The 14608-nt window shown below is 33.3% G+C and overlaps 2 protein-coding genes across 4 annotated transcripts; one reads left to right on the forward strand and one right to left on the reverse strand.

Annotated features, from left to right (window-relative positions):
* The first annotated feature begins 438 nt into the window (after positions 1-438).
* Positions 439-1185, forward strand: LOC108217010 (uncharacterized). The gene has a single exon (XM_017389863.1). The coding sequence runs from the start codon at positions 439-441 to the stop codon at positions 1183-1185; it is 747 nt and encodes a 248-aa protein (XP_017245352.1).
* Positions 1186-2023: 838 nt separating this feature from the next.
* LOC108216015 (peptidyl-prolyl cis-trans isomerase FKBP43) lies at positions 2024-7235 on the reverse strand. Of its 3 annotated transcripts, none has more exons than XM_017388666.2 (15): positions 7085-7234; positions 6843-6919; positions 6440-6669; positions 5885-6027; positions 5383-5641; positions 4927-5103; positions 4633-4809; positions 4082-4264; positions 3773-3988; positions 3479-3586; positions 2943-3213; positions 2736-2820; positions 2535-2576; positions 2388-2436; positions 2024-2298 (listed from the first exon to the last, which is right to left on the reverse strand). In XM_017388666.2, exons 1-15 carry the CDS (start codon positions 7095-7097, stop codon positions 2211-2213), a joined length of 2118 nt encoding a protein of 705 aa, XP_017244155.1. In that variant the 5' UTR covers positions 7098-7234; the 3' UTR covers positions 2024-2210. The 3 variants fall into 3 exon arrangements, with proteins under 3 accessions (XP_017244155.1, XP_017244154.1, XP_063948554.1); XM_017388665.2 differs by having other exon boundaries at positions 5383-5644; XM_064092484.1 differs by lacking the exon at positions 3479-3586 and having other exon boundaries at positions 5383-5644; positions 7085-7235.
* Positions 7236-14608: the final 7373 nt, after the last annotated feature.

Raw genomic sequence — 14608 nt, forward strand, 5'->3', positions numbered from 1 at the left:
CGATCAGAAAAGCGCTCTTTTTTCATCTTAATGTTGAATCAACCCTGAGCCGAATTCATAGTTTATCGGTCAAATTCGTGTTGGATCAGGCTAATTTTGTCGCCCATGTTCACATAGATAATTTAGGCAAAATTATGTTAAGTTACAAATTCATCATAAAAAAAAGAGTAATATATTTCCTAACACTTTTTACATAAAATTTTAAATTGATTTATTTGAAAGTCACTAACTTATTCGAGGTAAGATAATTTTTTTATGTGGTAATTATGATTTGGCTAAATTAATTTAATTTAATAGAATAATTTCAAGAGAACATAAAAAAAGATATAGTTTATGGAGTCCTAACAAATTCCAAACCCTAAACCCACGTGACAGTATATATGTAATATCCGAAACCACTTGAGCTATCCAACCGTGCTTGTTTTTCATTGACGATACATGGGTGAAAACTCCTTTTTCGATTTGGTTGGGGATGATGTTGAAGAAGGGATTTTATTAAAGATACAATGTGAAAAATCTATCTTGAGATGCACCTCCGTCTGCAAATCATGGTGTTATTTGATAAAATCCTCGCAATTCATCAACACTCATCTATCTCGTCCAGACAAGACCAAATATCTCTTCTGCAAGAGTGTTCATGCCACATGCAACAGTCACAGCGTCATGGAATATGGTTTTTCTTTATATTCTGACAGTGCACCATCTGACAAGTATTGCACCTCAGTGTTGCCCTGTATTCCAGCCGGAGTACGGATCCGCGGCTCCTGTAGTGGAGTGATCTGCTATTCCCTGTACCCTGATTGTCGAGGAGATATTTTTCTATGGAACCCTACTATTAGAAAGCTCAAGACTCTTCCTCGGTCTCCAGCCAGACGTCATATCAGTAGAGCTATTGGATTCTGGTTTGATAAAGACAAGAACGATCACCTGATAGTGAAAATAACGTATACAAATGCAAGTCAAATGTCTTCGGTTGATGTGTATAGTTTGAGCAGTAACTGTTGGAGAACAATCAGTGATGCTTGTCCAGGAGCAGGTGAGGATTCTATACTGGATGTCAATTTAGATTATGATGAAGGAACACTGCGCTGGCTGGCTTTGCATGAGCAGAGTGGGAGAATTGTTACATTGGATATGAATACTGCTGAGTTTCGACAGACATTGATAAGTGTGTGTTATGTCTAAAGGGAGTGGATACTAATTCCTTTGATTATGTCAGGCATGATGCTGGTTGCCCAGATTACAGGGCTTGGCCGCAGGATAATATTCTTTGGCACGTAGGTTTCAGAAACAACGGTGAAGCTCTGTTTTCCTCCAAGCACAACAGTGTGTTGCAGCACAAATCTGAGCTAGTTTCATATAATTTTGGCGCCAGACAGATGAAGAGTTTAGGATTCGATCATACACTTGTCTTTTCGGCCCATCCTTTTGTTAAGAGTCTTTTACTCTTAAATGATAGTGATGCGACGATGACTTCTGCTAGGATGGTGGTTGGAAGAACTAGGGAAAAAAGGGTTGGATTGTTGAAAAGTTTGGTTGGAAAGGCTATAGAATGCAAGAGTTGCTTTAAGGTGGAATTTGTAAAAATGATATGGTTTGCTTTCAAGGACAGAGCTGTTTCAAAGGCCTATTACACCTGTCGTGTCTTTAGAATTTTCCTGCTATGCTACAATTCTTGTGTTGAGCTCTCTTAATTACTGTTTCTAATAGTTACCAGAGAAATTCATTACTTAATTCGGTTTACATGTTTAAGGAGAATAACATTTTTTAACTACCTACCTCAAATTTTGACGTGTCAAATACATGATTTTAATTAGGTGGTTAATGTGTAGTATACAATAGATCCCATTTTATTATTAACGTGTGGAACCAAATTTTTGTCAAGATTTTAGAGCAAATTTTGGGGTACCTGACGTTTTTATTTAACTTTATCTCATGAAAGCATTAGGACTAAAATGAGGTAAGCTGACTACAACAGATAAATTTCTTACAACAGGCAAAATCACAGTAATAAATCCAGCTAAGAAATGAAATTGCAAATTTCTTATAATACGCAAAATCGCAGCTCATTGGTTCTCAATGCTGTTTAAATATTTTAACCTGTGCAGACACATTCTGTGTATTACACCCAAAATTTCCAACTTCACAAAAAATATAAGTTAATAATAAGCAGACACGAGGTAACTGAATTAAACAAACACAGATGAAAGCTATTTTGAATACACCCTCAAAACTTCAACATCATATATCACCCATGACTCCGGAGGTACATTTTCTTCACTTCCACTGCTCCAGTTACTGCATCCCAAGGCATAATGCAAGTGAGTACAAAGGTCAATAAAAACTTCCAGTTATACATCATATAGCAAGAGATTCATATATCATACCCTAATGATGGTGGAACAACGAGCCTTCTCTTGTCTCCCGCACGCATGCCTATTAATTACAAAATTGTGTAATTATAAAACTGATTAAAGAGAAAGATGGTAGAATGACGCTGTTAGTAGCACAAAGTGATAAGAAGTCAAATTTACCTTCAAGACCAATATTCCAACCCTCCATAATATTTGTATCACCTGATGCAACGAAGACAAATAATATATTAATGGGTACAATTGAAGAACATATATTAAAGCTTACTGACAGTTTAGACTCTGATGTTTACACAGGCCCCAGCCGGAACATCAAAGTCTAAATATTTCATTGAACTATGATCGTTTTGATTGTGGCAGTACCTAGGCGAAACTTGACAGGAGCATTGCAATTGGAATCAATCATCTCCCCACTCTCCTTTAACTTGGCTGTGTACTGCACCTTGAGCTGTGTATTTACAAAAGACAGTTTCATCAACAATAATATTAAATATGACGTAAAAAGACAGTTTCATCAACAATAATATTAAATATGACGTAAAAACAAACTTAATAGTAACTACTACTTGCCTTTTTCCCTTGTAATGCTTCTCTTCCATCAGATTTGTTTGATTCTAAATCTTCAATAACTAGTCCGTTTGACAAAGTCCTTACATTGGATGACCCAGAAATAACATTCTTCTCCTGAACTTCATTTATAGGATTCTCCTTTTCTCCATTCAATGAGACAGTCATATTTTCATCATTTTTTTGGACTTTACTCTTACTCTTATTTTTCTTCTTTTTTTCTGCCTTCTCAGATGTATTTTCATCAGCTTTTCTTCCGGGAACATCAAGATCACTGCACAAAGCAGAACATATTGACACATAAATTTATAATAAAAAAGTAACAATGTTAGAAATGAAGTGTAAAGTGGACCCAGTTAAGAAGTACATCAAGACAAATAGCTTTGACAGAAAAATAATTACAGAAGACGTTTTCTTGAAAATAAACGAGTGGAATGTAGATGTGCACCATGCTTCACATGGAAAAGAAAGCAACACCCAGGACATATCACCAGAAGCAATCAATAACTTCAGTTCTCAGAAAGAGTTATTTGACTAACTTTTTAGTAGATGTTTGTTTATCTTGTAATTTCTTTCTCTTCTTTTTTGGTCTTTCAGAGCCTTCTTCCACAGTAGGTAGTAATGTATCAGCTGCGAATCCAGTTTCACTGCCTCAACAAAAAGAGAGTATTTTCTAGTAAGTTTTATTAGAAACACGTGATTGAAAAAGCACAAGCCCTATCCATTACTATCTAAGTATAATGTTAAAGATTTCATGATCAAACTCTGTAGAATAAGCATGGATTGGATATGCGAAAGGAGATAAAAAACGATCTAACATCCTATGAAAAGACCTTTGATTATGTTCGTTTCCCATATGCAGATCCTGGTCCACATTATCAGCTCCCTTGTCAGCTTTCATGCACTTCTTCTCTGGGAAGCTTTGGGTGTGGTTATCAGTATTTGCTTCTGGAATTTTCTCATCCTTGGAACGTTCCTTCCTTTTCTTTTTTGGCGTGGCACCACTTTCAACTTCCAATTCAGGCTTAGGCAAAAGGTTGGATATAATGCTGTAGCAGATTGTCCAGAAAACATTGTATAACAACAGATATACACTTTAACTACATGTATCAAACAATTTATACCAGAACATATTCACTCACTTATCAATGTCTGGATAACCATCAATCTCATTACTTACGCCTGGATCCTGACTGACCACTATGCTGTTAGTTGCTGCCTCACTTTCTTTGACTTTATCACCTGGATCACTATACTGAACAGCATCAACTTCAAGAATTTTCACTTCTTGAGAAACTACCTTGCCTTTTTTCTTTGACACAGTCCTGTTTACAAAAGGTCACTTTATCAGAAAGTATAAACTCTAACCATATTCTCAATCCTTTATAATTTTATTAACTAGATAGAACCTGAAAATCAGTACAAAACATGACATCACTTTATTAGCAGACCATTTTTTTCTACCCATGTATGAACCCCAACCATATATAGTAGTCTCGGTATAGCGATGTCAATATGGACTCTAACCATATCCTCAATTCTTTTCAAATTTATTACTATAAGCGTAAAGCAAAGAATTTTAATGCACTTATCAATATAAATTGATTCACAAACTTCCATAAAAGCAATCAGTGACCAAAAAAATTAGAAGATGCATATACAGTTTACCATTCTATAAGTGTTAATTACTCACTTATTCATGCTTGGATCATCAAGAATCTCATTAGTTACAATGGGATCCTGAGCAACAGATATTGAGTTGGTTTTCGCCTCACTTTGTTTGGCTTCATCGCCTTCATTATTGTTGTTAGCAGCATCGACTGCTTTCCCTTCACTAGCAGCTCCCTTGCTTTTTTTCTTTGGCGTAGTCCTGTTGTCAATGATGACTATATCAGAAAGTATAATGCAGAAAATAGCAGGCACAATGCCCTGCACTAATGAGAAGATGCATATACAGTTTACCATTCTATAAGTGTTAATTACTCACTTATTCATGCTTGGATCATCAAGAATCTCATTAGTTACAATGGGATCCTGAGCAACAGATATGGAGTTGGTTTTCGCCTCACTTTGTTTGGCTTCATCGCCTTCATTATTGTTGTTAGCAGCATCGACTGCTTTCCCTTCACTATCAGCTCCCTTGCTTTTTTTCTTTGGCGTAGTCCTGTTGTCAATGATGACTATATCAGAAAGTACAAGGCAGAAAATAGCAGGCACAATGCCCTGCACTAATGAGCCTCAAGAAACACTCACAGGCAGAACACTTAAATCAAGAAAGTCATGAAAAAATAGATTTGCCTAGCATTACTCCATTACCATCATACCAATCACAGTTGCTAAACAAGTCATACAATATAACAGGGATTTTCATCAGCGCGCATTACTAAAATATACTTAAGATGTTCAAATTAAGTACAGTGACCATCAAGTTCATAAAGCTCACCTTTTTGGATCATCGTTTTTCACTGGATCGCCACAAATATTGGATTCGGATACTGTATTCTTTTCAGCTTTTTTGTTCTTACACAGAGATAGAATTGGGACACTATCCTCACTATCACTCTTTAAAACACTTCTAATGCATTTTCCAGTGTTCTGCTGCCAGGAAATAAACTCATCATCATCATCAGATTCAACGACCATGGACCTTTTCTTGAGCTTTTTTTTATTGTTCGTCTTGTTCATATCAATGTCATCATCAACTGCTATAATGATAGACTCAAGACTCAAGTTAATATAAAAAAAAGAAGGTAAACATCTTGCTTCAAAAGTTTAAAACACAAAGTAAATGATCAAAAAAAAAATGACTCCCACTAATTTAAGCCCATCACATCACAATGCTTTTCAGTCTGAGAGTTCGATGGGGGCAAGAAAACATGAAAATCATTCGCTGTTAAGTAGAAGGTTGTGCCCTTGGCAAACTAACTAACAATGGATGCATATACCTCCATCAGTTGGCAGAGTGCAATGTGGCAAAACTTCCAGGTTCTCATCATCATCGATGAAACTATCTTCATACTCATCTTCATCACTCTGTTGACCTGATTCCTCGTTTTCAGAGTTCGCAATATCCTCCCCATATGATTCTCTTTTGACATCAGGTAAAGGAAGTCAAAATGATTTTGAATGTGATTTTTGATCTATTCATACTCAACAATCATATTTATAAGACTGATATGTGATATATAATGTTAAAAAATGAATTTTGATTTAAGTACTTGACCACTGTTAAACTATCATTTGCAACAACACTTCAGTCTAGGAAATGAACATATCTAAATGATCTAGACAAACAATGCTAAATTATCAAGGAAAAGTGCAAGTCTACAGTTTTTCTAAAAAGAGATTTAAAAAACTGGAGGACAAAAATTCAAGCTTACAATCAGTATTTAATACATTACCTCATTAGATAGATATTCAACATCACCTTTTCTTTTATGAGATAATATGTTTTTCTCCAGAAGAAAAGCTATAGATATACTAAGTTGTTTAAAGGATACGACCCATCATCATTGAAACTGCGCCCACCGCTGGTGTAGAAGCCCGTAAGGTGCACGCCCCGAGGACCAACAACAGAAAACAAAACTTCTTCATCCTCATCAAATTCCAAATTTAGCTGCAACGACTCACTCTTATCCGGCAACAATGCACACAAAAGAACAGGACTCTTATCTCCCACATTACATTGAACTAGACTAGTTTGTTTCGAAGACCCAATCGCCAATGTCGCCTATAAAAAACACAAACTAAATTTTATCATCCAACATTCCAAAACCAAACAAACATGCTTAAATTTCATCTATGCACACATATTAACTATACACAACAAAACCCATATACCATATTTAAAAAGATCAAATCTTCAACCAAAATAATCTGTAAAAACAAGAAAAAATGTGTAACCTGAGAAATATGAAGCCTTCTCCGCAGCCCATCATCGAATTTCAAAGCAAATGGCTTTCCGGGCTTCACTTCAATTCCTGAAAAAACAAAAAAGAACCCAAGAGTTTGCTTGCTGAATCTCCAAAACAAAGTAACACTCAAAGATTTCAAGAAATAAACAAAACAACATATTCAAAGTAACTAAAAAAAATACAAAGAGAGACAAGCATATGCATATGAATGTAAAGAGAAAGAGGACTAACCCCAGAAAGCCATTGAAAAGATTTAGAGGAAATAATAAGAAGCGCTTAAACCCTAGAACAAAAGTAAAGGATTTTCGACTCTTCGTCTAAAACCCTCTTTGCTCAATATATAGGGGGCACGGGTCGTTTCAACTTCTTCTTGTTTTTAATTAGTAAAAATCTGTAATTACTCCGTGATTTAAGTTAATTTTTTTATAGAAATGATCACGGTATGTATTTGTTTGTCACAATCTTCGACAAAACTTCCAAAAAATGGCTACCGGAGAGGAGAACGTAGCACTTAGAAATTTCAAAACTATTTTATCCACCTAACTATTTCTGCCCTTTTTTTTTGTCAGGAGAGTGATTTCTGAGGTATTTTATCAAAAATAAAAATATTAAATTATCTGACGTTTAAATAATTTATTGAGAAAATTTTTCTCAACTCCGTTGTTTTAGACATTACTTATAAAAATTGTGACATGTAAGACGTTTTCTCTATTAAATGATTTCCTTTTTTGTATTTTTTTTATTCTATATCGACTGACTATATGGGTTAGATAAATTTTATGCGGAAAAAAGTAATCGCCAACCAAACATTATGATAATTTAAAAAAATTGGTTTATAATAGAATATTTTTTTTGATAAAGTGATTTTATTTAAGGGAAAATAGATTTTTTTACCACCCAACTAAATATGTTTTTGGAATCTTACCACTCACCTAAAATCTTTTTTCCTTTTAGAGCAAGTCCAATGCAATGTTATAATTGGTGTCATTTCTGTAATTTGAAATCAAATGATAAAAATCTCAACTCCAATAGTTCTATATTTGGATGCAAATATGCATATATGCATCTTTGGTTCTAAATTTAAAACCAATGATGCATTTATGCATACATGCCACATCATCAACTAGCTACAAATGGTATGTATAATGGTGAACTCTAAATAAAGTTAAGGAGAGAATGACTAAAGTTACTTAAATTTGGAATTATTTGGATGCAAAATGCATCTAGCATTTGAGTTGAAGTTCTATTTGAGCAATAAAAGACAGTTTGTAATGCTAAATTATAACAATAGTTATAGCTAATTTGCATCTTGCATTGGAATTGCTTTTAGTCACTAACTTAGATTCGGGTATGATTATTAGCATTATTATAAGGTTTTGTAGTATCATTAATACTGATACTATGTAATATTTTAATAATGTGGCGTCTATTTATATCTTTATATACAGCAATAATAACGTCAAATGAGCTGCTAAAATATTAAAATCAGTAAAAATCGTAATTATAATTCTAAAAAATTCACTAAATCATCAATGTTGCATCAATGACTTCAAACAATTCATGATTCTCCCTGATATGATAAATTGTAATTGAGTGATACGGTGCATCGTCTTTCACTATTAAAGTTTCAATCGATTAGTTCAACCTAAGATCTCTCTTAAATTTATCTTCATAATTTAATAACTTTATCTTATAATTACAAATTTTAAGATAAAGATAAGTAAATAGAGAGTACTTAATCTTCTATAATTCACATCTGTAATGTATCATTTTATGTTATTATTACTCCCTCTGTCCCTCTCATTTGTTTACAGTTTTCTCTACTACTTAGCATGTATTTTAAGTCACTTATAAAATATAGTTTCATAGCTTATTTTTGAGATTTTCTTCTTGTGTATAAAAATTCAAACACTAAATTTTTATTCGGAAGAAAAAAATAAAACAATTTATGAAATTACATTTTTTAGAAGCCGTAAAATTCGTGTCAAACTCTTCTCACCCAAGGTAAATGATCTTGCGCACATAAAAGTACTATATATAAACATATAGACATATATCAAATTATCAAAATATCACATATTACCACTGTATTTTAATAATACTACAAAGAATTAATATAATGCTAATAATCAAAGACGAACCTAACCCAATATCCATCCCCGTCCCGATCCCTATCGGGGATTATTTTTCGATCCCCATCCCCGGCCCGATCAGGATTCAGGGATACCCGCGGTGATTCGGGAATTTTTAATTTAAACCATAATTTCTAATTAAGTATTTAAATTCATAATTATGATTAGTTTTTAATATGTCCTATTAATACCTCGTCAGTTTGATTTATCTTCAATGATTTAATTATGACCTTTTTAATTTTAAGACTTACATTAATAGAAATAAATATTAAAATTTATTTCAATAAGTTTAATTATATTAAATATATAATAAATAAACAGGTGATGACTAAAGTTGCACCTAAAGAGTTATATATATATATATATAATAATCGGGTCAGGGATCGGGCCGACAATCGGGGAAAATCGGGTCGGGGATCGGGGATTGGGCCGGGGGAATGTGAAAAACTTTACCCGGCCCGATCCCCGATATTTTTTCAAAATCGTCCCCGTTCCTAGATACATAATAAGCTGAGTGACAAAAAAATCTGTTTTCTCTATATTTAAATGACACGATTTTGAAAATCTTCCACTTATCTGATTACTTTCTAATTAATCCCCTGCAGGATGTACTGTAAACCCTAATGGGAGTCGACTCCCTTTTTCTCTCATTTTTCTTCTCACCCGCCGCCTCCCCTCCGCCTCTTCCTTCATACACTCGATCTAAATAAAGAGATCTTAAGCTCCTCTCTCTTGTTTTTCTTGTTTTTCCTTTCAATAATTTTCAATAATCTTCATCTTTTGGTGAGATTTTTGATTCTTGCATCCATCTTTTTGGGTGTTTTATGTCTCTTCTTTTGGAGTGGTTTGTGTCTCTCCTTTTGGAGTGGTTGGTATGTTTTAATATGTTTTGGTGTGTTCAATTTTGTTATTTTGGTCCGTTGATAATGATTCAATTGGTGTATCAGAAGATCTGGGAAGCCAGCTTTGAATCTGAAACGGTAGTGATTATCGCAAAAGCTCACTTTGCACAACGAAAGATTGTTCAATATATCGGGACATCTGTATCTCCGGCCTCAGTTGGCGTAACTGACGGGTATGAACACGGGAGTATCACCTGTTTTTTATGTGCACAGGTCAATTGTGATGCTACTATATTCAAGATTGTTGGTGTCGACTGGATTGCTCTGGAAACCTTTGTAATCATTTTTATTGTCAAGAATATTTATATTCAGTTTGTTAAGCGATCTGAAAATAGAATGACTAGTTATTTAGCTCATTTTATTTCCCAATCAGGTTGTATTATCAGTTCGGGGAATTGTCCTGGCTGTGTTTGAGAGTTTTAATTGAATGCATTTTGTCAAAAAAAAAATCCCCTGCAGGATGTATTCCCGATATGAATTTTGAAATATGACGGGCTCGATGTGCGTAACTCTTCGTTTAACTTTTCGTATAATGAAATTTATTCCGGAAGATGTGTCATGAGGTTGCTCATTTGAGAAATACATGTAAATGAGATATTTATTTTGGAAATGAGTACATCTTTTTTAGAAAATTTAAAAAAAATAATATATATAATAAAAATGTTTATTTGAGAAAAGCCATTTCAGAAATGTGTTTTATTATTTTAGTTTTTGTTAACAAACGCAGTTGCATTACTCAAAGCATATCAGACTCCAGTACATAACATATAAACACGAGGAGTGACAAGCCACTCTCCAAGATCATACATGAAATGTGCAGCTGTTGCTCACAAATGTGCCACACCATTCGCTGACTTGTATACAAACTCAACTAGCACATTATCAAAATGCTTCAACTATTGTTTACAATCCGAAACAATAGTATCGAAATTAGCATCACCACCCCTACCATTGCAAGCCATAGCTAAGACCTTTGAATCTGTTTCAAATATGCAAAGATGAAGATTTAAAGCTTTAGTCCGTCTCAAAGCTTCCTTTAAACTAATTGCTTCTGCTTCTTTCGGACACCAACTCTCTTCAATTTTTTTGCACCTCGCTCCAACAAACTCTCCTCGGGCATTTCGAACAACACAGCCAACACCTATGCCACCGTGTCGAGCACCAGTCGCACCAACGTTAACCTTAAACCAGGTTTACTCCATTTCGTGTTTGGTTTGCTCATCGAATGGCCTCGTTTCTGCATCCCCGCTGCCTGAGCCTCTCGCCAATCATGAAGTAAGTTCGAAGCTGCAGACTTAACCCCAAAGACTGACCCATTTGCCTTCTCCCACACCCATTTGTTCCTGTGATGCCATATACTCCAGCAAATCATTCCCAACATTATGCATTGCTATGTCGAGTATCCAGCAAAAAAACGCCTTAGCACATCATAGGCAGTGTCATATGGTGTGGTCTGAATGATAAGATTATTATGTTATTATCAATCCATATTAAAAATCATATTTCTGTCAAAATGATACTCCCTCTGTCCCTCTCATTTCTTTACGTTACTATAAATAGTAAGTTTTTCCCATCATTACACCCACTATCTTCCCCCACGAGTATTTAACAATAAAAACTACTATTACACCCACTACTTTCCTCCACTATCTCAAATCTATTATTAAATATTGATAGGTCCCACCACTTTACCCATTTTTTATCTAACTTTACTCATTTTTCAAATATTGTCTTGGTCTCTGTGTCCTCCTCCAATGTAAACAATTGAGGGGGACGGAGGGAGTAACAAAAATTGATAATTTCATCTTTCCTTTCTATGCAAATAGGACGATTCCTTTGCTCGAATATGAATACACACAAATATAAGGAAGAGATATTTTTGTAATGTCAAGAAGGTCACTTAGAGCATCCAATGATACTCTTAAATCATTTTTTAAGAAATAATATAATATGTGGCTCTCATTAAGAGCAAGTCCAACAGTGTCTTAGTAGAAGTCTTAAATATATAACAAAATATAATGTCCTCGTGATTTAGGACACCATACACCTACATCTGTTCCAACAATATGCCTTATCTCCATGTCTTAATACTAAAATATTAATATATTTGAATACAACTATTTATAAGCCAAGTATGAAAAGGTGTGAAAAGAAAGAGAAAGTGAATATTTTATGAATTAAAATAGTTTAGGACAAGTGTGGTAGTGCCTTATAAATGAGGCACATGTTGTGTGTCCAAGTGTTTTAAGGTATCTTTATGTCAAATGCCTTAAATTATAATGTAGGACACTATTTTAGGGCACTGCTGGACTTGCTCTAAGGGCTTATTTGTTTACTTCTTAATGAAGCTTAACAAAGCTGAAAGGTAACCAATCAGATCGGTCAGGCTATTTGATAATTTTTTTAAACTTGATTAACGATTCATCGGGAGCCCAATCAATTAGCTGGAAAATGTCAGCGGAGCCAATCAGCGCCACAATCCACCAGTAAATCCGCCCTTTATATTACTCCCTCTGTCCCTCTCATTTCTTTACCATTATATTTTGGGATGTCCCTCTCATTCCTTTACGTTACTACTTTACGTTACTATAAATAGTAAGTTTTTCCCATCATTACACCCACTATCTTCCCCTACTATCTCATATTTAACAATAAAAACTACTATTACACCCACTACTTTCCTCCATTATCTCAAATCTATTATTAAATATTGATAGGTCCCACCACTTTACTCACTTTTTATCTAACTTTACTCATTTTTCATCTAACTTTACTCATTTTTCATACATCGTCTTGGTCTCCGTGTCCCCCTCCAATGTAAACAATTGAGGGGGACGGAGGAAGTACTTTCTCTTCTTCGTTTGTATTATTATATAATTTTTGTTATTAATATATTTTTACTATTTTATTACATCAATAACTAGATTTAGTATGTGATATCTTCAATTTTATTATCAAATATATAATTATAATAAAAAGATAATGCGAATTTAATCAAATAAACAACAAAACTTAAATAAAATATATTACTGATTTTAAAAAAAAATTATTTATTTACAAAAATGAAATAAAATAAGAAATAAGCCTTAATTCATATTTTCTAGAAAGAAATATATCAAATGATATTATTCATTCATCATTCAGATAACTTATTTCTTCAGATGTTTCATATAGGGTGTGCACGGATCGGGTCGGTTCGGTTTCAATCTAAAACCGTTACCGAACCGTGTATTTCGGGTCGGTTCGGTTTTTAGGTAGAAATTGTAACCAAACTGTTTGAAACGGTTTTTTCCGGTTCGGTTAACCGTTGGTCGGTTTCGGTTTTTTCCGCTCTTTATATGATTGGAAACTAGTATATACAAATTTAATACTATTTTTAATTTTAGAAAAATATTTATATACTTATAATATCAATTTCTCTTATTGAACTATATAAATAATATATTGTATCACACACACACACACATATATATAATATGTTATATATAATAATATATAATAAATATTATATTTTTTTTATATATTATATAAATGGTTCGGTTTTTCGGTTCGGTTTTAGGGGTAAAACCAACCGTAGCCAAACCGTTATGTCGGTTCGGTTCGGTTACGGTTTGTTTCGGTTTTTGTCGGTTACTGTTTTTTTCGGTTTGGTTTTTCGATTTTTCGGCTCGGTTTCGGTTTTTCGGTTTTATTTGCTCACCCCTAGTTTCATATATATTAATCGTTAAGATAATTTATATTCAGATTTGTCAAATGACCCCCTAAGTTAATACATTAACATCGTGACAGCTCGGACCCTACTCTTTATACTTGTTATTTATTCATATTTTATTATTATTTGAGAGGAAAGTTGGAGAGAGAATTTGAGAGAAGTGAATAGAAATAGAGAGAAGTAATTATTTTATTCTATAAAAATGAGTTAAGAGCACCTAGATGCTCTTTAAAAGAGAGGAGAGAGAGGAAGCTGTTAACTATTTATAGAGTTACTAGGAGTCCATTTTTTCATGTCCTTTTTAAATGTAGAGTTCAGAGCTTGTTTGAGGAACCATCGGAGTGCTCTTAATAACTACAAATACCGTCATGTTAAAATAAAATAAAATTGAACATGTTTAATTTACAATTTGATTAAAATGTTTAATTTATAACTAAAATATTTTAAATCAAATTGACTAGAGTCGTTATGTATCATATTCTTAAAGATTATACAAAACTTTAAAAATGAACTAATATCGACTGCATATTAAAATTACTTTTATTAAATATAGAACTTAAATAATTATATTTTATTTTAAATTTTTAAAAAATTATAATATTTATAAATTATTAGTAAATAATATTCAAAAAGAATCATACAAAATTAAAAAATATTATCATATTTTTTAGGGAACATACTAAAACAAGGACGCAGGAGCTAATCTCCTCCCACTCTATTCATTTTTATTTCTTTGACAAAATTAAATAATATTACTATCGTTATGAAATAAATGTGGATGATTCTTGGCTCTTCATTTATCCCAAAACTTTTGACCTTTTATTTACTCATATGATCTTTAACTTTTCACATGACTTATAATTTATATTTGATGATCTATATAAAGCCATTTGTATGAGATTGTAAAACGAATAATAGCATATTTTCTCTTTCTTTCTCTCTTGTCTAGCTTTCTCAACTTATTTTAACATATATTTTAATATAACACATTATCAGCACAACTCGTCTT

The sequence above is a fragment of the Daucus carota genome, chromosome 4 (assembly GCF_001625215.2).
Source record: "Daucus carota subsp. sativus chromosome 4, DH1 v3.0, whole genome shotgun sequence".
NCBI classification, from domain to species: domain Eukaryota; kingdom Viridiplantae; phylum Streptophyta; class Magnoliopsida; order Apiales; family Apiaceae; genus Daucus; species Daucus carota.

Bases quoted from the DNA above. Each gene is read 5' to 3' on its own strand.
- LOC108216015 (XM_017388665.2), bottom strand. The intron at 4,810-4,926 runs GTGAGTAATTAA...CATTGACAACAG, and splicing joins GATGATCCAAGCATGAATAA to GACTACGCCAAAGAAAAAAA. The intron at 2,821-2,942 runs GCAAGTAGTAGT...GTAAATACACAG, and splicing joins AAGCATTACAAGGGAAAAAG to CTCAAGGTGCAGTACACAGC.
- LOC108217010 (XM_017389863.1), top strand. From the start codon at position 439: ATGGGTGAAAACTCCTTTTTCGATTTGGTTGGGGATGATGTTGAAGAA.